Here is a 24176-nt window from a genome sequence, read left to right as displayed (position 1 = left end):
GTTATTTGTGTTTTTCATATGCTGATCACTTTTTCTTATCTTACTTATTATTTATTTTGTGTGTAATCAAGCAGTAATCAAAGCTTTTCACTGCTGTGTATGACTATATATGCGACAACCTGGAGAATGGCAGAGTTCAGTTCAAAATTAAACAGAACAGAGATGGCATATATAATATGAACAGCTGTTGTACTTAACTGTGTAATATACCAGGTTACACTTGGTACTAGAGACATTTATCTCAAATCTGCTGATAGTACAGTTGGGTCAAGGTTGGGTCTTGGTGTGGTTGTTTCGGTCTGCATCTGAGTGCAGTTAATCTATAAACACCTGTCTAAACATAACGCATCAAGGTTACACATTTATTTATCGATTTAACTGGACTAAAAAAGTGCAGTTGTGAAAACCCATTGAAGTAACTTGGAGCCAAATGATCTGCAAGGCCAGTCTGGCTGTATTTTGAGACATCAAACACACTTGGAGAATTTTGTGTCATTTTGGAAGGTTGGCTACCAAACACAATCTTTAAAAAATTGTTTAATAAAAACAAAGTGAGTTTACTTTAGTATTAATTAGCAGCACATAAAGGCTAAATTGTGTGGCTGTAATATGTGTAGATAAATAAAGATCTGATCAGTAACTGTATTGGCAGATACAAAGCATTAAAACATACAAATTTGATCACGACATCTCTGGAAGAATCTTGCATCAGCATTTGGCAGGGGCACATATTTTTGTTACTGTTGGTTGGGAAAAGGCATGTGTGTGGGCGGGGCTAAGTAGACAGTGCTTACACTCTTTTGGAAGATGGAATGATTGTGGGCAGGTGCTGTGTGACCTGTATGAGTGCTGCTCTGCTACAGGGTAAAATGGGTGTGTAAATGTTTGCTAGTTAGGCCTGGCTGTTCCCAAGCTAGTCTTTGTTTGAAGACGGCTGTTGACCTTGAAGTTGATTCTCTGGAGCTGCAGGCACTGAGAGATTGTTAAATAAGTCAGAATTTGAGTTTGGGAAATGATTCCTCCTAATAAGATTCTAAATATAGTTTTATAGCTGTACGCTCTCATTCTTTTTTTTACACTTTTTTTCTATTCTGACTGTTCTTTGTCCCTCCCTCTCTAATTCTTTAGCTCACTTGCTCACTTTGTGATGGCCTGTTTTCCCTTAGGAGTCCTGCTTCCTCTTGCACTCATTCTTGGAAAAGCAAAGCAAAGCAATTTCCCATAGTTCTGTGTCTTACCAGCACTATTGTGAAATGTTTTGCCGTAACCGTGTATTTGCGTGAGTCACGGTGCGAGAGAAATGTTCAGACACGCAGCGCCACACCCTGAACACACAATACTCCTGCTATCAATTTAAGGAAGTGAGGTTCTGAGCACCTTCCAAACAATAGTGAGGTTTTAAGTGGAACTGTAAGCCACTGTCCTACTTCTTTATGTGGAATGTGAAGGATTCTATGTGGAGATCGCTGTAGGCCAGTGCCCTGTATGTGTGTGCGCGCGTCCGTGACCGTGTTGGGTTTCCCATGGTGAGGGTTTTGCCACATAATGTGACTGCAGGCCGCTACTGCTGGCAGGAGATAAGCAGGCAGATGGACAGGCATCGGAAATGTGGTGGGATTAAAAAAAAAAAAAACTTTACATAATTGATGGCTGATGTAAATGTTGTCCAAACACAACAAACATGAACACACACATTTATGAGACACAGAGAGAATCTTCCCCAGTCAGATTTTTCTTCTTTATGCCTATGTACAAGTTTGATGACACATGCTCATCACATTTATTTTAAAGTCAAGGCTATTAATGGGGGTTTATCCCCTTTTGTTGCAGTATATAGTGTCCATTCTACCCGATTCTGGAAACACTTTACACTAGATGTTGGAGCTTTTCTGTAAGAGCAGTTCCAGTGGAAACTTTGTCTATTCTTCTCACCACAGAAGTGTTAAAAGATGAAGAACTAAATCCAGTTCCTCCAGGAGTTGGTGCTACATTTAACACTAAACGACAGCAGACAATCAGGGTTAGTAGTATGTAAATTGATCATGAAGTGTTACCTCAGGGGGCTTCCTGGGAACGCCCACACCTGTGTAAGATGTAAGGATGAACACTGACCAGCGTGCTCATGGCAGAGTCATGTGAATTATCAGAGTTGAAGCGAGGCCTGTAAGTAAGTACCAGTTGAACGGAACATTACATTTAGCCAGGGTTTTGCCAATGTCTTCGCTTATCGGTCAGACCTGTCTGGGGTGGGAGCAAGAAAGTAAAGTTTTTTCTGGACTAGCACAAAAAGCAGTAATATTTCGCTTGAACAAATTACAGAAATAGCATTAATTAACAGCTATTGTATTTATGTGGTAATACAGTAAATCAGGTTAAACTTCACCTGAACACCTGTTTAGCTTGAACATGACCATATCAGATCAGATCAAGATCAGATCAAGTTCTCCCCACAAACTAACTGCTCCAGAGATCTCTGTGCAGATATATTGGTCAATGCCTTAGTAGTGTGATTGTTTTCACATCTGCTGAAACAAACTGCAGCGAGGTTCTGGTTTAAGCAGACCAAACAATGCTGGTGTTAAAAAAAAACACCCTTAAACAAACACCAATTTGTGTGCTGTGAAGCCTCCCTTTCATATTTTATCCAGTGTCTGTAACCTGTAACCTCATTCATAATGTGCTGTTTTAGGGACAGATTTGTTCACATTAAGAGATCTGACCTGAGCATAAAATCTGATTTTTTAAATATTTTTTCTTTTAATGTGAACATGGCAAAAAACATGAAATTTAGGTATTTGGGGGAATTAGGGCCTTTTCTGGTGAGAATGGGTAATTGCACCGAGCATGTGCAAGAATCATTTTGAGTGTGATGTGGTCTCCTTTGAGAACGTGTGAATCCGATTCCTGGTTATGTTCAGTCAGCGAGAGAGAGCACGCTTAGTCAGAAACTTCACTCCTTTATTTCTTTGTTTTTTTACTATGAATGAGCTACTGAGCTTTGAGTTTCCCCTTCTGAAGTCTCCATTGCTCCAGCCACTCGCGTTTAGTAAAACTGAGCAGTTTTACTAAACAGCAGTTCAAAAGAGTCTTTTTTTATTTTTAAAGAGAATAAACATGTGACACAAGTACATAAAGACACGTGATAAAACACCCTAGGTTTTAGAATGAATATATTGGGCTTAGCAAGGATGGTTGTTCCAGCACACTGGTACAATAAAACACAATATTTTGTCCCTTCTCCTTCTACTTTCAGTTTAATATGGACTGTCGCTTTAAAGATGACTTGTGCTTCTGTTTGGAATCTACACTGTAGCCTGACACCCCTTGCCCAGAAATGTAACTGGGCTGTGAAGATTCAGACCACAACAACTATGACTGGTCTACTGAGAAATGTATTTCCGCCTTCACGTTTCCACCTTTGCCGCCAACGACACACCAACGCACAAGTATAAATGCTCACAACAGTGTAGATCTGTTGCACAGAACAGATCGTAGACTCTACACAGAAGTATAAATCAGCCTTTAATGCAGTTGTATACTTAAAGTGATTAGCTTGGGAAATTAAAGCTAGCAGTCAGCATCGAAGTTGTGATTAGCGATAGTGGTTCAAATTTTCCCTCTTCTTGATATATGCTGAAATATTTTCCAACATGGCAGTTTCAACATGATTTAAATAGCCTAGTATTGTTAGTTTTTACGACTCAAAGCAGTCTATAAGGTAGCAAGTTTGCACAGTACTAAAATTACAGAGAATCACCAGTGATAATTGCTTGACCCTTCCAGCACTGTGTAAAACTAATCCTGTCCAAATAGTACTTAAGTCACAATCATCCCTTCACCATCAAAATTCACTATGCAACAGCAGTAATCCTGAGTGTGTATCAGCTGTCTCACCATCTGTCCATATGAGCTCCGCTGTTTGACTGTGAGTGAAGAGTCTGAGCAGCCTTCAACACGTGTGCTCTGTTCTACGCTGGACTTGCTAATGGCTGTTAGCATGTGGTGTGTGTGCTGCAGTGAGCACAGCTGCTGTGGAATACATCCAGGGAGCTGCGCTGTCCAAGCCTGACTAGCCGCCGTCTGTGGCTCTACCCGTCTGTCTGTCCGTCTGCTTCACCGACACCACACAGACTCAGCACACAGACTCTTCTCTGTCCTCAACACTGGCTACCGCACATTCCAGCAGCAGGCACGACACGAGACCCACACACAGGACAGCTGTGTCTCAGCTCACTCACTCGCTTACTCACTTTCACTCACACGCATATGCTTTCTTTCTCTTTTCTTTTAATATGTTTTTCTTTTTTTCTGCCATTCTATTGTTCATCTTTCTTTTCAAGCTATTCTTTTATCTTTTGTTATAGTTGTTTATGTTTGTGTCTGTTTTGTTCTCATTCTCTGTAACTATTGTTCCCTGTCATTCTGTTTGTCTATGCTGTTATTTTATTCATCTGTTGTCCATCGTTTTCTGTCTAGCTGTTGTTTTGCTGTTGTCCGATCATTCTGTCTGTTGCTTTATCATTATATCATCTGTTCTTTCTGTCTAGCTATTGTTCTAGCTATTCCTATGCTAGCTACCTGTCTAATGTTATGTCTATGGCTAAGTTACTTTATTGTCCTCTGTGGGCTGGATAATGTGGTCAAAATGTATATTATTTTTTATTATTAAATATCAATATGAACAGTGTAGCCACCATGGTGTACATAATCACGCAATGAAGGTTCTCTGCTAAATGGTAAAAATGATTTCAATATCTAAAGACATTGTTTCTTTCTGTCTAGCTATTGTTTTAACTTTTCTTCTAGCTAACGTTTTGTAAACAGTAAATGGACATAACCTAAATAATATTTGATAACGTAAAATCATCTATTGTGTTTATTTGTATATTTTAGCCAGTCAGTTTTAACCAATGCTTCAGTAACTGTAGCAGTTACTGTCAGTTACATACACACAGTGTGGACTGCAGTAGGTAGAGAGATAAGAGAAAAGTATATATTTAAAAGTATATATATGTGTATATAATTTAGTTGTCTTTTAAAATGATGTAATTGCTGTCATACTATTCTATTATCATTATGTCAGCAGCATTTAAATGGGCTTAAAATGATAATAATAATTGCTGGGGTGATAGATCACCAACAAAAATATTTTGTTTAACGGGCTTTACTATTGCTTTATTATCCTCTCATTCCTTCGGTCTCTCTAGCTATTGTTAGAATTTTCTAGCTAGCTGTCTATTGTTTTTATTTGTTATTATTCTATAATTTGTCTGTCTTTTCTTTTTATGTCTGGCTATTATTCTAACTATACCTCTGTCTTTTTAGCCATCATTCTCAGATTTTTAAATGTGTGTGAGCGTGTGTCGTTTGTGTGTGTGTCGTTTGTATGCGTGTAAGCTGATAGTATTGACTATTCTGACACACAGCTGTCTCTGCGGGGTGAAAGGGTGTGTGACCCCCCAGACCAGCGCGAACTTCCATCTGCTGCTTTTAAATGTCTGGAGAAACAATAGAGATTTCCTCCATCCTCTTTTTCCAGATTGAAGAGCACACACACACACACATACACACGCCCGTTTTACATTGTTAAAAAGGACAAGCTGCTTAAACGCGTCAGCTGCCAACCCGGGGCAGTGAAAAGGCATAATAAAGAGCACGTGGAGCGTTGTTCACCGCTATTGTTCTATGCTCTCTGAATGGAGAGCATGTTTAGAGAAAGCCTGCTGTCTGTGTATTTGTGTGCTTGTGTTTTTGGGTACATTACCAAAAAAAACGTGATGTGATTTGATTGTAGTTTAATGCTGGCTGCTAGTCCTGTAAATACACTGTAAAGCATTGTTTATATAGTATTTGTTGATAGACAGGATTGTCTATTAAAGGTGATTAAAAGCAATGTTCGTACAGTATGTTTGTCTTCATTTTTTTTTTTTTAAGTTTGAGAAGTGTTGCTAACTTATGTTATTGATATGAGCTTTTAGTTTGGGCTTCAGGTTTAAAATTTAGAATTTTTTTTACTAAGCTTTTAAAGATTATGAAGCTATTAATAGGGGCTTTATTATTGCACTAAGATGATGTCATTTTATAGTTGTCATTATATATTACACGAAAAAATGTATCCCTTAGCAGATCCCAGGTTAGAAAGCTGAGGTCAGAGGGCAGGGTCAGCCATTCTACAGCACCCTGGAACAAAGAGGTCAAGGACCTTGCTGCAGAGCCACGTAGTATCTAGCTACCAGAGGCTACTTAATAGTCAGCAGAGATGCCTAGGCTTGTAAATATTGTTTGAATGAGTGTCATTAATTGGTATAGCGTAGTGGATAACACCACCATGATCCCTATGGCTGTGATAAGACTTCTAACACTACATTTGTCTACCTGTGTAACCTTTAAATCCGTCTAGATAAGTCATCAGCTAAACACTGTAAACGTAAATAATTGATCACACTGTAAGTAAACTGCACTGACATTGACCTGGAGGAATCTTTGTTTCTCACCTTTCCAGCTCGACGTCACACACTGTTATAGTATTGTTGTCCATTAAATAATGGTGACCCTGTTGTTAATGTTAATCAGTTTCTTTGTTTTGTTTTTATGTTGATGCAGTTAACATGTTGTCTATCTACAGTCAAGAGGATTAAACTGTTTATCTCTTTAAACCTTTAAGAATCTCTTCTGGAATCAGTTCATCTCCAAACACACTGGCTCTCTGACAGAGCCTGAGTCAGCGAGGGTGCTGAGTAAAAGCTCTCGAGGTGTGTGAGTGTGTTGCTGTTGTTTACATGTTTCTGACGCTCAGTGGTTGTGAGCTGCAGCAGTGTGTTCCTGATGGCCCTGAATTCAGTCTGCCTGTAGTTGCAGAGCCCATGAAGCAGTAATGGACCGGGTTGGTGAGTCAGTAGCGTGGGTCTGTGTTAGTGTTTTTGCCAATACTCGTTCCTTCTGCCAGCCAAAGCCGTCAGTTTGTGTTGAGCGCTGACTGTGATGTGTTCTTTGCCTGGAGATGAGTGTGTGTGTGTGTGTGTGTGTGTGTGTGTGTACATGTGGAAACCTGCCTCCTCCTCCTACCGCAAATTCCTGCCTCAGGCCTCCACTGTGGTGCTGTTACAGAAATGCTCCAGTGTGATTCAAGCTCATCTTTGTCTGTAGCACACAGTCAATTACCAAACAATTCTGACACATTTAAGCATATCTTAGTGAAGCTTGTTGACACAAACCTCAGTCAAAATTGAAGTTGATGAGAAGGTGATAAAACAGGTTTGTGTTCTTTCCCAGGAACAGAAAAAACTTTGTCTATAGTAATTAGCTGTATTCTACAGAAGCAGGGAGGAGCTGTGCGCACTCCAATTTCGGTACGAAAGAATCAGCTAATTTTATAATAATTTTTTGTTTTTTGTTCGATTAATCACCACAATATTCTGTGATTAACTGTGATTAATTGCACTTCTTCTTAAGATGCAAGTTTAAGATGTAAGAAATGTAAAATGCAATTACATTTATATAAGTGGTATAAATTAAAATGCTAGTAGATACTTGTATGTTTAAGGGGAGATAAAACCAACGAGGTTCACAGAGAAGCAGGCAATGTCGTCCCCGCGCCCACAGTGCAACCAGCAGCAGCAGCGGGCTGTGTTAAAAAAAATAATAATAATAATTATGCATTACTGATTATGAAATTAATTGCATGCGTTAATTTAGCCACACCAAAACCTGACCTTTGACCAAACTGATAATGATTCTTTTTTCTATGTAATTTAGCATTTTCTTAGTAACCAATACAATTCTGACTGTAATTTTACCTCATTTCTTTGGAAGAATAACTAAAGAACAGAATTGAACTGTTCCTCAGAATGTTTTTCTGCTTTCCCAGCAGCCCAACCCAGTATCCAGAGAATTATTTCTCAATCTCTTAGGACTGGGATTGGCACGCTGTACACTTTCGTCCTAGTTTTCCATCACTCTGACACACCAATGTTGTTCTTTCTCCTTCTCCTTTATTTACATGTTAAAGCTTGTTCAAAAGAATACCCCACACACTTTCTGTGTGCAAGACCTTTTAAGGACATGCATTCATGCATGATCCACATGGTGTACAGTAAACACAGTACAGTAAAATGCCAGTCAAGTCATGTGATCTTAACAAAGTATTTTTTTCCCATGGAATGTTACATACCCGCATACCTGCGTGAATGTTCCTGTGTGAATGTTCCATTCATCTGGCACCCACTATCAGACCTCACTCAAATTCAGCCTCATTAACAAGATAACACCTCACAACTTAAGGGTAAATGTCTTTCCAAGCCATAACATCAATTTACATAGAATATAATTAATAGTGTTGTTGTTCAATGAAAAACAAGTATCTTCATTACTACATAACTACATTTGAACATACATACTGTCTCTTAGATTGTTTTAAAAATGTATTGATGAATGGACCAATATAAATCCTCCTAAAGAACCTGAAATAAACTCTTTTTACATTGACTGCCATTTGAAGTTCAGGAGGTTTTTATCTCTTTGGTGCTGTCTTTGAGATATATGTTTTTCATATAATCATAAGCTTTGTTTTGTAAATGACAATGTGTTTATTATTATTGTTTCTGGGAAAATTATTGTCCAAAACCGTTTGTGACAGGTTCTATGTAATTAATAAATAGATATATAATAGTACATAATTTATTGTAATAAAACATATAAACAACAGTCTTAGCACAGACTGAAACACTCCTTGGAACTTAAATGTGAATGGGTATAGTAAGCTGACACAATGAATAAAAAACTCACTATTTATACAGCTTGATTTCCATATATGGATTTAATTAAGACTAAATGCCCTCTTTTGTAACGCTGTTTACTGATTGTTAATATAACAAGCGCTTAAGCTTTCAAATAGTTCTATACACAGTGGCTTGTACACACACACACACACACACACAGATGTCCTGCCAGAAGCCATGTGTGCGGTTGTACCGAAACTTTAGACACGAGGAGCTGCTCTTGTACTGAAATTTGAGACACAAAGAAGTGGAGTCTCGCTTTCTTGCTCATGCTCTCGCTCTCTCTCTCGCTCTCTGGAAGCAGAAAGGAAACCACACACTGTTCTTTACCCTCCGAGAGTCATTTGAGGCCTGTTGTATCCTGAGTGGTGTGACTGAAGCTGTGGCGTGTTTGTGCTTTCGGAACACACCAACATATTTACTCCCTAAATCTCTCTCTCAGCAGGCGGCTCCAGCAGCCCACACATTCAAATCCTTTTGTTATGTAAAAGCCTGTGAGTTTAACAGACAGAGGGTGTATTATAGGCGGGGTAAACAGAACAGGCTTTACTCTCCAGAAGAGAGATACACCCCCACACAACCCCATTTGGAGTCACTGTCAAGAAGGGGCAAATCCCTTTATTCTAGGATTAGTCAAAAGGAGGGGGGAAGCCCTCCCCAACACAAACACAAACAAACCCATCAGCAAATAATTCCAGTAAAAAAAAAACATATTTCCCAGAGCCAGTCAGGGTTCAGCTATCTGTGAAGTAGACCTTAATCCAAGCCTGCAGGGTGGCGTTTGGCCCGCTAAGCCACTGCAGACTAAAGTGATCAGTATAATGTGATCAGCTTTAGGCCCGTAGCTGTTTGTAATGAAGGATAATTAGAATTTCGGTTTGCTGTAAATCCTCTTTTTTCCTCTTAGTGTTGTGGACAGATGGAAGAACACCATGTCAGGGCACTGGTGTTATTTCTCCTAGCTAATGTGTAACCTGCTGCTCCAGCTGGTCAAGTCATATCTGTTCAGAATACAATGAGCATGCAAATACAGGGAGAGGCTGATACTACAGCAGTACACCCAAAATAATGGTTGTGTACACATTCCGTACTGTGCAAACGTTTTAGGCACCTGTGAATGTCTTATTTAAGCAGTAACCAAATATTTACTTAGAAAAACATTTAAAGGTACCCTGCCGCTAAAATCCACTTTTTCTTGTTGTCTCTCTGAGTTGTATATGCATGCTGCATATGAAACTCTTCCTCAACCTCCATTGTCTGCAGTACCTAATAAAAGAAAATGTTTAGAAAGATTAGTCGAAAAGCACTGTGTCTACATCAACTTGTGAATTCATGGTCTTGCCCACCTTTGCTTGCGACCACACACAGGCAAAGCTAAGGCAGAGTTCCTGTGTTATTTGTTCAAATAACACATCAGTGCTGTACCCGGTAATTCAGCAACAAATGGTTAGAATATGTCTATGGAACATCACCAGCAAACTGAGGTAGGTAGGTGTATGTTTGAAACAGTTTTACACTGGTTAGATGTAAAAATCCACTTAGGGGTGCCTTAACATAAACATTATAACCAGTTTTGCCAATACTCCCTTTATTGGAAAATGCATTTTTAACAGCAACAATTTATCTCTATTAAGTTGAACTATTTCCTAAAAAACTAAGTTTTTTTTAATAAAAATAAAAAAATTAACTTAACATAAATATTTTTTTTTATAAAAAATAAAATATGGTCTTTCTTGATTTTACTAAACATAAATACTTGTTTTTATAAAAAATATATAAAATAAAGAAAGTCTTTCTTGACCTGACATATTTAACACTGTAAAACTGAACATTGAACTTGTTGTTCTCTGCTGGGCAGCAGGGAGTGGTTTTATAAAACAGAACCGTGTATATGGTCTAGACCAGGGATCACATATTTGCAGACTGCGGTCCGGACCCAGACGTTGTCCAATACGGACCCATACCGGACCCAACTACTGAGAAGGATTTAATTCTGACAGTGTTCATTTAAAGCACCGGAACTTTTCTTGTCTTTATGGTATGTGCGCTCTGCGCCACAGTGAACTTCCAATCACGTGTGGTGTAAAATCTTTAAATGCTCTCCTCTGCCAATCAAATTTATGGCAGACCGCTGCCCTGGCTAGTGAATTGGGACGCGGCCTCAAAAAAACGCCTTTATAAAGAGATACTGGCGAAACCCGAGAACTGGCGAAAAACGAAAACGGGCGGAAACTAAAGACACGCCGAGCGCAAGAGAGAGAGACAGGGGAGAAAGCGAGACGCGTGTGATTGGGGAAGAGCGGAGGGGGAATGGGTAAGGGAGCGGTGTGTGTGTGTGTGTGTGGAGGAGATGAGGTGGAGAGAGAGAGAGAGAGAGTAACGCACAGTGACTTGGATAAGTAACTTTAATCTGATTACTGGATTGGAAATAGTAATGCGTTAGATTACTCGTTACTGAAAAAAAGGGTGAGATTAGAGTAACGCGTTACTAAGTAACGCGTTACTGACATCACTGGTGTTTACATAGGTTAACATAGGATCTCCAGTGGATTTTTACGTTTTACAAAGAAAAAATATCAATTTTAAAACGCTTCTTACTGTAGCCCGTCTCGCTGGTGGCACAGTGCTGTTAGCCAATCAGAAGCGTTATATTTGCATGTATAAATATTCATAAGCTAGAGCCGAATTCCTATCGTTTTTTTTTCCCAAGACACAAGAGGCAGGTTATCTTGCAATATCATCTCTCTGTCAATCTCTCCTTCAATTTTACCAAGAAGCCAATTCTCCAAAGATGAAGAGCAACCCAAAAACATGATACTAAGACCCCCCTGTTTTACTGTTAAACATTTCTCGTTGCAGAAATGTTCCTCTGAAAGTTATTTCCTTCTTGTACCAAGTGAAAGCCATTCAGGATGATCTGGTTTAGGGTGAGTTTTGGAATGTGATGGTGCAGTATGTGGTGGTAAAATATGATGCACCTTTGTTTGTGTACCTCTTTCAGTACACCCAGCCCACTTGCTATGCATACAGATGACTGCTCATTAATTTTAGATTCTTTTTTTTTTTTTTTTCCTTTCTGCAGAAACTGATCTTGTCCAGGCATGTTTTAGATGCATTCATTATTTCATCCTCTTCCTCAGTTTTGCAATTCCTCAGAACTGCATTTCCTTGTCTGTTCTTTCAGTTTAGTAATTTATAGTATGTGATGACAGACGTACAGGGAAGAACTCTCATGTTTGGTACATCCGTGACGTTCTTTGTTTGTGTTTCTGGGTGTGCTCTGATGTAATCATTAATGTAAAGCTTAGGTTTGGTCATTGGTATGGGATTAGTAAGCATGGCTTTATCTCAACTGTGTTTCTACCTGATGTTGGAGTATTTGGATGATCTGTTCATTTACAGCATTATAAGAGAACAGCTTCATTAATGTTATTTCCTTAAAGGAATAAACCAGTATTTGATCTGTGTCTACTGCATCTGGAGCATATGGTTGATGACCGTAGATAATTGTTTTTGGTTTTTCTTCTTGATGTGAAGCAAACTTAAAATAAAACCCAGTGGGCACACGCTGAATCACCTTCCTTTGGCTTCTGTTACTCATTTTAGTGCTGAATGGAAAAGGACAGACAATGTGCAACAGGCTTTCCATTCTACTCTTAAGGCAAAGTATTGTTGTTGGTAATTGTCCATGTGCTGAAGCTGTTTTAGATAAGTGGAAAGTATTTCACAGCATTTTTTAAGGTTCTGACGGTTTCACGTCATATCACACATTCTTGTTTATTTATATATTTTTTTTTTTGCAAAACTAGGCTTTAATATAGGTTTGTGACTTACTGTACTGTTAGGAGTACATATAATAGAAAACTCTAAGGCTTTTAATTAAGGCATTGATTAGTATTGGGTTAACTGTCACACAAAATTACACAATAGCAGAACACAGCACAACACAGCAGAAAAACAGCTGAAGAATGCTGAAGAACCGTAAAAAGAGACACGCCAACAACAACAGCTTGTTATGCTACACTAGTGTGTCTGCTTCTTTGGCGGTGCTGTTCTACACGGCGCTCAGCAGCGCCTTTAGCAGTATGGCGGTATGTGAACAATGCATACCAGTTTTAATTCACCCCCACCCCATTTGATATGGTTAATCCAGTGTATGGTCAGATAATATTAAGACCTTTTTTGAGTCTTTTTGAATGTGTTTAGTGTAGGTAAACAATGTTTACAATTACAGTTAAAAAAAAACCTTTGCCTGTGTTGTAACTTCTTCCAGAACAGATTACGCAGTGGTATCAGTGCAGAGCTGTTTTTTTCCCAACCTTTCTTGAGCTAATTTAAGTAATGAGCACATTAAAAAGAGCTAAAAGCTGGAGCTTTGACTTGTGGTATAAGTTATGCAGGGTATTATTAATCGTAGCAGGGGCCGTTAAAGGACCTTTTGTGATTCATCAGTCATTCGGACAGTGTCTGAAAGTGCTAAATGGACTGAAATTCTCTTTAAGGCAAAAGTCTTTGAACGCTTGTTAATGAAATAAAGTGGAAACAGAGGTGAATAGCATCCTACACGCTGCAAAGTTCTGCAACCCACATTACAATATTACATATGTTATAAATGCTGGGCTAAAGTGTTTAATTATTTACATTAATTACACAGTAAAACGTTCAATTTGTTCTCCTTTTATTCCAAAGAACTGCCTCTGTAGGCAGTTCTTTGTTCACACAACTGTTTGTAACAATTCTGTTTCATGATATTGGCAGTAAATATTTGTTTGCGATTTGTTCGGTGTAACTTCTGTGCAATGTCACCAATTACCAAAACACACACAAACTGGGAAACCAGTTGCCTCAGTTTTTCATGCTTTTTATTTTTTTAATGGTGTTGAAACCTTAATCTTTAAGATTAATCACACTTTTTCTACCTTAAGTTTTGATAATGAGGTATTTTAATGTGAATAAAAGAATCAGTGTTAGAAACATTTATATTTGAATTTGTGGTGCCAGTCCCTTCAAAAATAACTGCATTATTCACAACAATATTCTGTGACTAAATCATTTTTGTAAATGCTTGTAGTTCCGATGCTTTTTAAACTAGAATATTTAATGTGCTGAGGTACTGAGTTTAACCGACATTTTTAATAAAGAAAATTAACACTAGTGTAGTTCCATATTCCACCTTTAACAGCTTGAAAAGAGAAAACTAACCATTGTGTGTGCGCGTGTGCATGCATGTGTGCATGACCACGCGAGTGTACGAGAGAGAGAGAGAGGGAGAGTGGGAGAGAGTGTGTAAACCTTAGCGTAATTAAAAGGCTTTCTACTTTCTGAACTCAACTGAAAAAAACAGAAAATGAAGCGTTTCTGTGGTATATTGCTGAATACCACAGCTAATGCGTCACTATGCTCTGTCAGTTTTGTCAAGTGATTAATTTGAGTGTAAAAAAAAAAATGTGTTAAAGTTTACAGATTAACTGCAGGCGTTAATGTTGACAGCCCTATTTTTTTTCTTAGATTTCTTTATTTTTGTGTATTTTTTGACATTTCTATTCTATTCTGTTTTATTCGGTGCAGCTGAAATATTGCAAATATCCCTGCTGTGAATTAATACTCTACTTATTACTGTATGTGTAAGTGACCAATGTTTTTTCTCTGTACCCACAGGTTGCTCAAGACCCTTGACTGTTCAGCATGTCCGTGCAAACCTCACAGAGACCAACCATAACTTCATACCCATCGGCACAGTGCTACAGTACAGCTGTGATTCAGGATACATCCTGAGCGGTGAGGGAATCATCACGTGTCTCTCTCCAGGTCACTGGTCTTCCAGCCCTCCACACTGCCTCAAAAACGATGGTGAGTTGGGTATGTTTATCAGGTTTGGAGATGGTTGGGGCGTGTTGACTATTTGGGTGGACCAAAAAGTCCAGAAGTGGGTGTAATCTTTTTTAGCTTACATTTATGCATTAAAACATTATATTACTACACTAGCTGTCCTTACTCAAGAACCTTTTGTGTTTTGCCAGTTTGTCGCCCGCCTAGTGCGCCAGAGAATGGGGGCTATGTATGCCATCCTACGTCCTGTCCTAAACTGATCGAAGGCACAGTAATCGAGTACTTCTGTGATGAGGGCTACACTCTGAAAGGCTACAGGTACCATACCTGCAGAAACGGAGACTGGGATTCGGCCACACCCATCATCTGTCATTTAGGACAAGGTAGGGTATAATGTAGCAGAACAAATATACAGAGCTATTCTGTACAAACTGTATATTAACAGTCTATTGGTGGAATGGAGAGTTGTGCAGTTTTTATCTGTGCTTCAGAATGTTGCTTTTGACCTTAGAAAATCCTTGTAAAGTAGAAGTACTGATACCATTGGAAGTCTTTATATAATAAATTCAGTCCTGGTGGGCTTTATGTAAAGGGTTATCTATTCATTTTTCCAGACCCATTAAAAATATATATGTATTTTTCTGTTTCTATCAGGTAAAGAGGAGCGCTCTCCCCTAGGAATGCCAGCTCTCTCGATCGTGGCCTCCACTGCTAGCTCAGTGGCCCTCATCCTCCTGCTGGTGGTCCTTTTTGTGCTGCTGCAGCCCAAACTCAAGTCCTTCCATCACAGCAGGTCAGAAACTGTTTTTCTATTACAGAGCACACTCTCAACATGTGCGTCTGGGTAATAAGACTGCATTTTAGTGAGCTTTGTGTTAGTTGAACCTTTTTATTATTATTATTAGCCTGATCCAATTTCATATTATGTTTTTTTACTTCATTAAATATGCACTACTCCAGTCCTGGAGGACTTTGGTAGAATTTGGTATTTTTGATACTTAGAACACACACAGTTTAATCACAACATACGATGTAGGTGTGTTTGGATTAAGCGGCTACCAAATTTCCAACTGAAGTTGTGCACCCCTTGTTTACACACAACAATGTATAGGAACAATGCTGGGAAAAGTCATTTTCCATCCCTTAGACTGCACGGAATATTGATATTGCTAGATACACTTCCATTCCAAGTCTTCTACAGAAGTGCATATATAGGAATTTCTCTCAGCACTCTGCTTTTAGTAAATTGCAGGTAATTGGAAAATAATACTAAATTGATCAAAAATCAAATTAATATGTATTCAAATTATTGAATTGAGACTCAAATTATTACTTATACCACTCTGTCTTATAAAAAAAAACAGCCGCAGAAATAACATGATTAACTGAACTGAAATGTTATTTTACAATCAGTGTCCCATTATGTTGTTTTTTTATTAGATATAGTTTGGACCATACTAGAGTTGAAGCAAAATTCACACTCTGGCTGGATAACAGCTTTTACACTGGCCAAGCATGCCTATATGGCGATGATGTGTGCTTTTAAAAAAAAAAAAGGTAGATAAGTAGTGTAAGAATCCCTGAAGGTAATTACAGGGCTACAAAGACCTGAATCATAGTGCCTACTAGTGGCGAGGTGATGAATTTGATGAAATAGGCAGCCATGTTTCTGTGGTGTGTTGTTCCTGCATATAATAGTTTTTAGAGCCTGCTTTGACTAGAGAGCCAGTGATAAATTTTGTTCGTTTTACTATATAGACCTCGGTTATTATTCAAGTTTCATCTAGTGTGTTGTGATACAGAACAAAATAAAAAAAACATTTGATGCTTTGATTATGTAAGAACTGGTTTCAATCAGAGATTTTAGAGAAAATCTGGCAAATCTATATCTCTCACTGTCTGTCTCTCAATCTAGACGTGAGCAGGGCGTGCTTGGTCAGCCTGCCTCGATCGTGGTGGAGGGTGTGCAGGTATCTCTGCCCTCCTATGAGGAGGCTGTATACGGCAGCGGTGGAACAGCAGCGCCTGCGCCAGAGTCCCGAGTACAGATCGTGCTCTCAGAGGGTCCTCAGCCGGAGGCTCCCGTTACAGAACTGGATCAGTCACGGGCCGAGTACAGTTTACCCTCCACATCCTCCTCTTCCACACGCCCCCGTCACGCTGAGACTGTGCTTGTTCACCAGGTGCCCTCCTCCCCCCCTCCATCCTGGGCCGCTGAGCAGCCTGGGGCTGGGGCGTCTGCAGCCCACAGGTCGAGCAGTGAAAGCAGCGACCAGCACAGCTTGCTCTCCTTCACATCCACTGAGGACTATGGCGATGGTACGCTCACACTAAACATGCTTACAAACAGCAGCCTGGTGACAAATCAGATTTAATCAGGTTGCTATAAATTAGTTAAATAACATACTTGGTGTGAAGTTGGTGGTATACAGTGAATAGGTATATTTGTTCTAATCCATATTATAACAAGAACTACTCAACTAAGTAGAGAAAAAAATACTTTAAGAAATGAAGGTCAATCAGTCTGACAAATTTCTAAAACTTAAAAATATCCTCAAGTGCACTCACAAAAACCATCAAAAACATTATGATAAAACTGGCTCTCCCCAGCAAAGGAAGACAAAGAGTTACCTCTGATGCACAGGATAATTTAATCAGAGACACCAGTCTCTGAAACCACAGGCTAACAGAACCTCAGATAAGAGCACCTAAATGCTTCACAGAGTATTTTAGTTGGTTAAACACTTTTAACCTACTACATGATTCCTTATGTGTTTCTTCATAGTTTGAATGACTTCAGTATTCATTTGTAGGAACCAAAAATATTAAATGTTGTTGTTCTCAGAGCCAACAAATTTCCTGCGTTGAGCCCGAATATGAGTGTCCTAATTAATAAATGGATTGTGTAATGTGAACTAATCGACAGCATTTTAACATGTGGAACAAATATTGTGACAATCAGCAGAGCATGTAGATTTTTCTTTTATTAGCACAGAGTTTGACATAACCTTCATCAAGCTTCTTGCCATTGACTGATGGGAGAACAGATTGCTCTCTGGTGCACATACATGTAGACCATTAATGTACATACAGTAAAGCTGTACCTACATTCAGAGAATGTTTTTGATGATATCTCAAGCTCAGATTAAATGAAAGAAAGCCCATAGGCCATCCATACGAAATGTCATGTCTGAGCTTGGCATCAGGAATTGGCAGGAATAAAAGCTGTATATAATACATGGTACAGGAACAAGATCTGAATGTAGAGACTATTCAGTAATTTCTCCCTACTTATGCAGGTTCAATTAGTGTTTGACATCCCTCTTTCAATCATGTTTCTTGGGAGAATATTATGACTGACTAAGAAATCACAGGTCTGTTCAAATTTTACTTAATCAGCATTTTTTTTGCACTGAAGCTGATGGATATTTAATATAACACCAAAATGTTGGGTCATGCATATAATACTTTAAACTGTGGTACTGTGGTACTGTTACAAGGCATGCAAATTTTTTTATAATGCTAATTGGTGTTTAAAAAAAGAAGCACATTTCTCTCACCAGCTTGTCTTATCTTGCTTGACTGACTACATTTGGTTTGAGAGAAAAATTACTTGAAACTGTTCACACAGCTGTTCAATTAACAGCAATCTAACCTGTTTTTTTCTTTCTCCCTCTTGTATTGTTGAACAGATATTCCATTGCTAAAGGAGGCCTGAGAACAAATGCAGTGTCCTCCTGCTCCTCCTCTGTGGATGATGACCAGGACTGTGGCTCTTTAAGCTTTTTACCAAACCCTTCCCCCACTGCTGCCCTACAGAATGCAGGAAGAACCAAATGCCTGTCCATTGCCCTTGTCTATGAACTGTCTGGCCCATGGTGTTTCTGAGCTGTGATGTACGAGTCATCCATGGGGTGCCCAGATATACTCCTCCAAATGGTTGCACAGATGCTATAGAAAACCTAGGATTATGTATAATGCATACATAATGTGAGCTGAATAACCTACTCAGATGTAAACTACACCTTTTCCCAGTGGTGTACTAATAAATAAGCAGTTGCACTCACAAAGGCTTACCTTGTCACAGTCAAAAGGAATCGCAAATTATGAATCGCAAATTATGAATCGCAAATTACATTTCTATGCTATGGAAGAGGTGATGAATGGAGCTTTGTTTTCCATTACTGACTGTGATCTCTTGGAAAGGGGCTTGTTTGGCAAGGATTCTGCTAGATCAGACCCTTTTTCTGTTCTACAATGCTGCATGTTATTTGCATCTTTTTTTTATGCTACTTTCCCGCCAAAATTAGCGCACACCACAGAAGACGCATGCTGCATAGCGCCATCACGCATCATCTCCACACCCCGTGGAACAGCAGAATACAGGGATGAGCTGGTTTACATAGTACTGTATTCCAAAACACGCTTGCCTTTTTTGTTCGTTTGCCTCTAAGTGTGTGTCCACACTTTGGCTTCACTTTACCCGCTGGACTGTTGTTTGTTGATGAGGGCTTATAACTGTCAACCAGTCTTTTTTCATTTTCCTTTAAACTCAACTCATAGGATGTTTGCTGTCTAATTTTTACACCAGAATGTCTTTTCTTTGTTTGTTTGGTTTTAAATGTTTCATAAGTTAATGTCTGTCTGTCTGTCTGTCCAGCTGTAGAGAGAGATACTATAAGGAACATGATTGCACCTGATTGAAAAGACTTTCAGGCTGCATTTGAAGGCAGGAAGGAATCGAGTCATGTCCAAATCAAATGTGTGTATAAAATAAAAGTAAAAAAGTACACTCATCTTGCCAATTTGTATCCTGACAAATTCATGACTTATTCCGCCTTTTAAAGTGCATCTCAAATGTGATTTGCTTGTAAATACATTCATCACAATGCTGCCTTCTTAGGTACCGACTTACGAGACAGCATAGGCAGCAGGGCTTTGAGGCAGCTGCCATCCATTTTGGACACAGCCTAAATCTCTCAAGACCAGATCACCTGGATCCAAAATAAAAACTGCTTCTGCAGTTAACATGAGTACATCTCTATTTGTCTAGCTGCAGGTTTGTGACCTAGTTTATGTTTTAAACACTTTTCTGCATCACTTTTTAGACCTGTCAGTGTTTAGTAGATCTCTCTACTTCAACCATTGTGACATTAAATGCCCAAAAATCTTTATCTTGTGCAAAAAATCTTGAAAGTCCAAACCATTGATAATGTAGTCAGCATATAGACAGTAAAAATTATATGCAAAGATTACTTTACATTTGAAAAAAAAAACATCTAGAACTAGATTCAAACTAGAAGTGTTGAATATCCTTATAATATTCACATTCTCAGTAGTATTATTGTCATTACACTTAATTTGCAGTGTTTATTTTTTGTGATTGATATTGCAATCAAACAGTCTTCAGTTCTCAGTTCTACTAAGTTTAGAAAATTTTCTAAAAACATGATTAAATCGAAAGCGTTGTTTTTTTTTGTTTTGTTTTTTTTACTGCTGACCACTGGTCCACATTGTCTGGAATGACACATGATTCATGGATGAATATATGTGTTCATGTGTGTTCTTAATTTTACTGGGTTTTAGAAAGACTGGTGAAAGGTTTGTGTGAATGGACATCACTCTATTTTCCTGCCTTGTTATTTTTTGTTTGTTTGTCTAAGTGTCTCAGTGCAGACTTACACAGAGCTGTCGCCTTAACTTCACTGACGTGTACATTGTGGTCATTTAGTAATCCTGTATCTTCCATCTCATGTGCTTCACAGTATTGATGATGCGTCTCCAGTTTCCTTATGGCCTTACTTTTTATTTTCTATGCATAAACACTGTCTGTGTGGGGTTTCTTTCTTTTTGTTTTCTGTGGACATTAATTAAAAGAATGTCCATTTGTTTCTCCCCAAGTCTTTATGCTTATTCATTTCTCACTGACTATAATATCCCACCATCACAGCACCTACGTTCTGATGTCCTAATTTCTGTTCTTGCAACTGCTGTACTTTATAACGAGAAATCCTTATGTCCCCCTCAGCACCATTGAATGGTGTTGGCCATCTCATTTCCCCCCTTTTTCAGCTGTTTTGTTTTTCTCCTCTGTACATTGCAGTGGGTGTGAAGATAGTATTTTAATATTTGTATAAAGTTTAATTTAATTCTACAGTGTGTGTATATAACTATTTCTAATTAAAGCTTTCTTTTGAAGTGCTCTGTTGTCTTGACTGATTTGTTTGTTTTTCTTATTTGACCACATTAAGAGTGATTTCAGAAGCCCATCTTCAAGCAGTTAATTTTACAATAAAGCATTGCTTCATTTGGGTTTGTTGGTTTGTGATGTGGTGAGCACACAAACATACCAAAAAAAGCAGTGCCCTTCTGTCACCTAGTGGCTACTGCAGGTACTGATGTGTTCAGAATGCCCTTCCATGGAACCGAAAGAATTAGAAATAAGTTTGTTTGTTTTTTTTTGCGTGAGATTAAATTGAGCAATATATCATAAATATCAGGAAATAAGCTGTTTTAAAGGATATTTAAATATTCAGCATGCAGTGTTGAATGTTTATGGTGTTAAAATACTGGTACTTTAACATTTATACTCAATATTTTTAATGAAATCGCATGGTTTAGTATCACCACTTATCTACAGCATATCAAGAGTTTTTAGTCATATTGCCCAGCCTGGTGAAAGGTGTACTGCTGTATCCTCCCTGGTCAAAAGTGGTCTCTTATTGTTATGGTTTAGCAGGTCACCAATCATAGTGGTACCAGTATTAACAACACAACATACTATATACACAGGTTTTGCTGTTAACCAACATATCTTTTGTCACTGGCATGCAAAACCTTGTATCTTGATCATTTTTAAAACTTTTATAAATTGACAGTAAAAATAGGACTTGTCTCCTGTTAGTGATGCTAATTTGACAACCACATTAGCAAGTGATGTCCATTTGTGAAGAGTAAAGCTGTTGACAGAATGGCTCTACTCTAAGCTTGTAAAAAAAAAAGTTGTAAAAAATAATAAACTGGGAGTGCAGACATACATCAGCTGTTGAGTATTTTAAGTTGTTCTTTAATGTATAAACAGAATGTATGTGACTGAGATATACAAATTGCATACCTGTCAAGTTTTAGATGTAAAAATAAGGGATATTTTCCTCTGTCCTCTTAAAGCCGTCCCACCAGCCCAACGAAGGTTCAGTATCCCTTACATTTTAAAACAGGTTTACAAAAAATTTAAAATAACCACATGTGAACCACTTACACACTACAATTAGATGATCAGAATCTGAAATGTTGTGGACATTCCTACATATGTCATTCTTTTAATACAGCCAAATTAAAAATACTTTTCTAGATATTAAAAAAAGTTAAGATTTCATGTCTTTTTTGTAATAAATGCACTCTTTTATATGATATATTTTTTATTTATTTAATGGATTTAAAATTTAACAAAGAGTGCACAAATTCTGCAAAATGACTGTTGGTGACCTAAAAATAATATTATGAGCTTTTACTAAAAGGACATGGACCAGATATATTCCATCAGTAAAAATTAATCCTAAGGGGTCTACACAATTAATCATTTTTAATTAATACTTCTTTCTTTTGATCACTCAACGCCTGATCAGTTCAGTTAATTTCGGTCCTCTCCACATTTTCTAGTTAAACTGAGTCACAAGCTGTATTTTTTTATTTTAAAAGGTTTAATCTGTATGTTTTGTTTCGGAGACGAGTATTTTTAAGCAGCTATCAGAAAAAATCTCATCACAGTTTACATGATTAGCCTACCGTTACCTTTCTTTTAGAAAAATCGCTGAATATCCAGATCTGTTTTAACATCAGCAGCTCCGACTAGCTGCCTGAACTCACAGCGACGGGGGGCTTCCCCACACTGACCCTCCTTTGCAAGCTGATTGGCTGTTTCTCCTGAAAGGCGGGACTTTCTCCTTGAACCGGCTCCATGATTCGTTAAGAGACACAGAGCGGTCAGTGCCCTGTCTCCTCAATAATATACATTTTTTAATTTTAATATAATACGGGAAATTTACGGGAAAATACTAATACGGGAGGACGGCGGGAAAGAGGAGTAAAATACGGTAGTTTCCCGGCCAAAACGGGAGACTTGACAGGTATGAAATTGCCTGAATGTGATTTTAAAGCTCATTAAGTTAACCTTGTTAGAGAGGGGGTTGGATCTCTGCCTGCCGGGAGACGGGCGGCAGTGGTGGGTCTTCGTGACGTCACCCGCCAGCCACTTTTTCATCGACCCGGCAGTGTCAGGCACGTACCCGGCAGTACTAAAAACTGTCAGGTAGCTTCCTGACAGTACGCCGGCACTACTAAAAACTGTCAGGGGGCTAGCTGACAGTAAGACCGGAGTCAAGCTATCCGCGCTTCGGAAATTCTCAGTCAAGTCATCCGCGCTTTAAGTTTAGATGCGCGTATACGTGCGATTTTACGGTAAACAGCCGCGCAGGCGGAGAGCACGCTTAAAAAACACAGAGAACGGGAGACCGACACGTTTCAGTCTATTATATTAATTCAGACATACATTAAGCCCAGAAACGAGAAAAAACGGATTAAAATAACTCACCTCACTGTATATTTTGTGCAGTACATTATCTATTTGATATAATATCCCATCAGTGTTTAAGAGAGAGAGAGAGAGACAGAGTTTTATATTAATATTACTTTTTTCAATCCATGCTTCAAATTAAATTTCTCATGAGTTTCCCAAAAAACCAAAACAGATCCAGTACCTTGTAAAAGAGTCCATCCTAGACTATCACTTCTGCAAGTGTGGGCAATTTTCACTGTATGGTTTATTTTATATTAATAAAAAAATTGTATGCGTGTTTAAAATTAAATTTTTCATGATTTTCCCATAATGCCAAAACTGGTCCACTACCATTTGAAAGAGTACAACATAGGCTGTCACCTCTGCAAGTTCTCATGATTTTCCCATAATGCCAAAATAGATCCACTACCATGACTCCTGCATATTTGGGCAAATTTCACTGTTTTGTTTATTTTATATTAATTTATTTATTTTTTATGCTTAAAATTTAATTTCTCATGATTTTCCCATAATGCCAAAACAGTTCCACTGTTAGCATTTGATGCCAAAACATAGGCTATCACCTCTGCAAGTTTCGGCAAATTTCACTGTATTGTTTATTTTATATTATTATTATTATTATTATTATTATTATTATTATTATTTTATTCATGTTTAAAATTAAATTTCTCATGATCTCATGATCTCTACAATTTGAAAGAGTCTGTCCTAGGCTATGACTCCTGCAAGTTTGGGAAAAATTCACTGTATTGTTTATTTTATATTATTTATTTATTTTTATTATTTATGCTTAAAATTAAATTTCTCATGATTTTTCCATAATGCCAAAACAGGTCCACTCCCATATGAAAGAGTCCATCCTAGGCTAGCTCCTTGACAGTTTTTAAAACTGCCGGCGTACTGTCAGCAGGCTCCCTGACAGTTTTTAAAACTGCTGGCTTACTGTCAGCAAGCTCCCTGACAGTTTTTAATAGTGCCGGCGTACTGTCAGGAAG

General features: G+C 38.3%; 1 protein-coding gene across 1 annotated transcript in view; it reads left to right on the top strand.

Moving 5' to 3' along the window:
• susd6 (sushi domain containing 6) overlaps positions 1-20807 on the top strand; it is a 35488-nt gene extending 14681 nt beyond the window's left edge. The window contains exons 3-7 of the mRNA XM_007232923.4: positions 14436-14627; positions 14798-14989; positions 15261-15399; positions 16522-16925; positions 18299-20807. Coding sequence (XP_007232985.2) covers positions 14436-14627; positions 14798-14989; positions 15261-15399; positions 16522-16925; positions 18299-18324 — 953 coding nt within the window. The 3' untranslated portion in view covers positions 18325-20807. The remainder of the gene's footprint in view (positions 1-14435; positions 14628-14797; positions 14990-15260; positions 15400-16521; positions 16926-18298) is intronic.
• Positions 20808-24176: the final 3369 nt, after the last annotated feature.

This window comes from Astyanax mexicanus, chromosome 1, assembly GCF_023375975.1.
Source record: "Astyanax mexicanus isolate ESR-SI-001 chromosome 1, AstMex3_surface, whole genome shotgun sequence".
NCBI classification, from domain to species: Eukaryota; Metazoa; Chordata; class Actinopteri; order Characiformes; family Acestrorhamphidae; genus Astyanax; species Astyanax mexicanus.
This window is presented reverse-complemented; position numbering and strand designations above follow the sequence as displayed.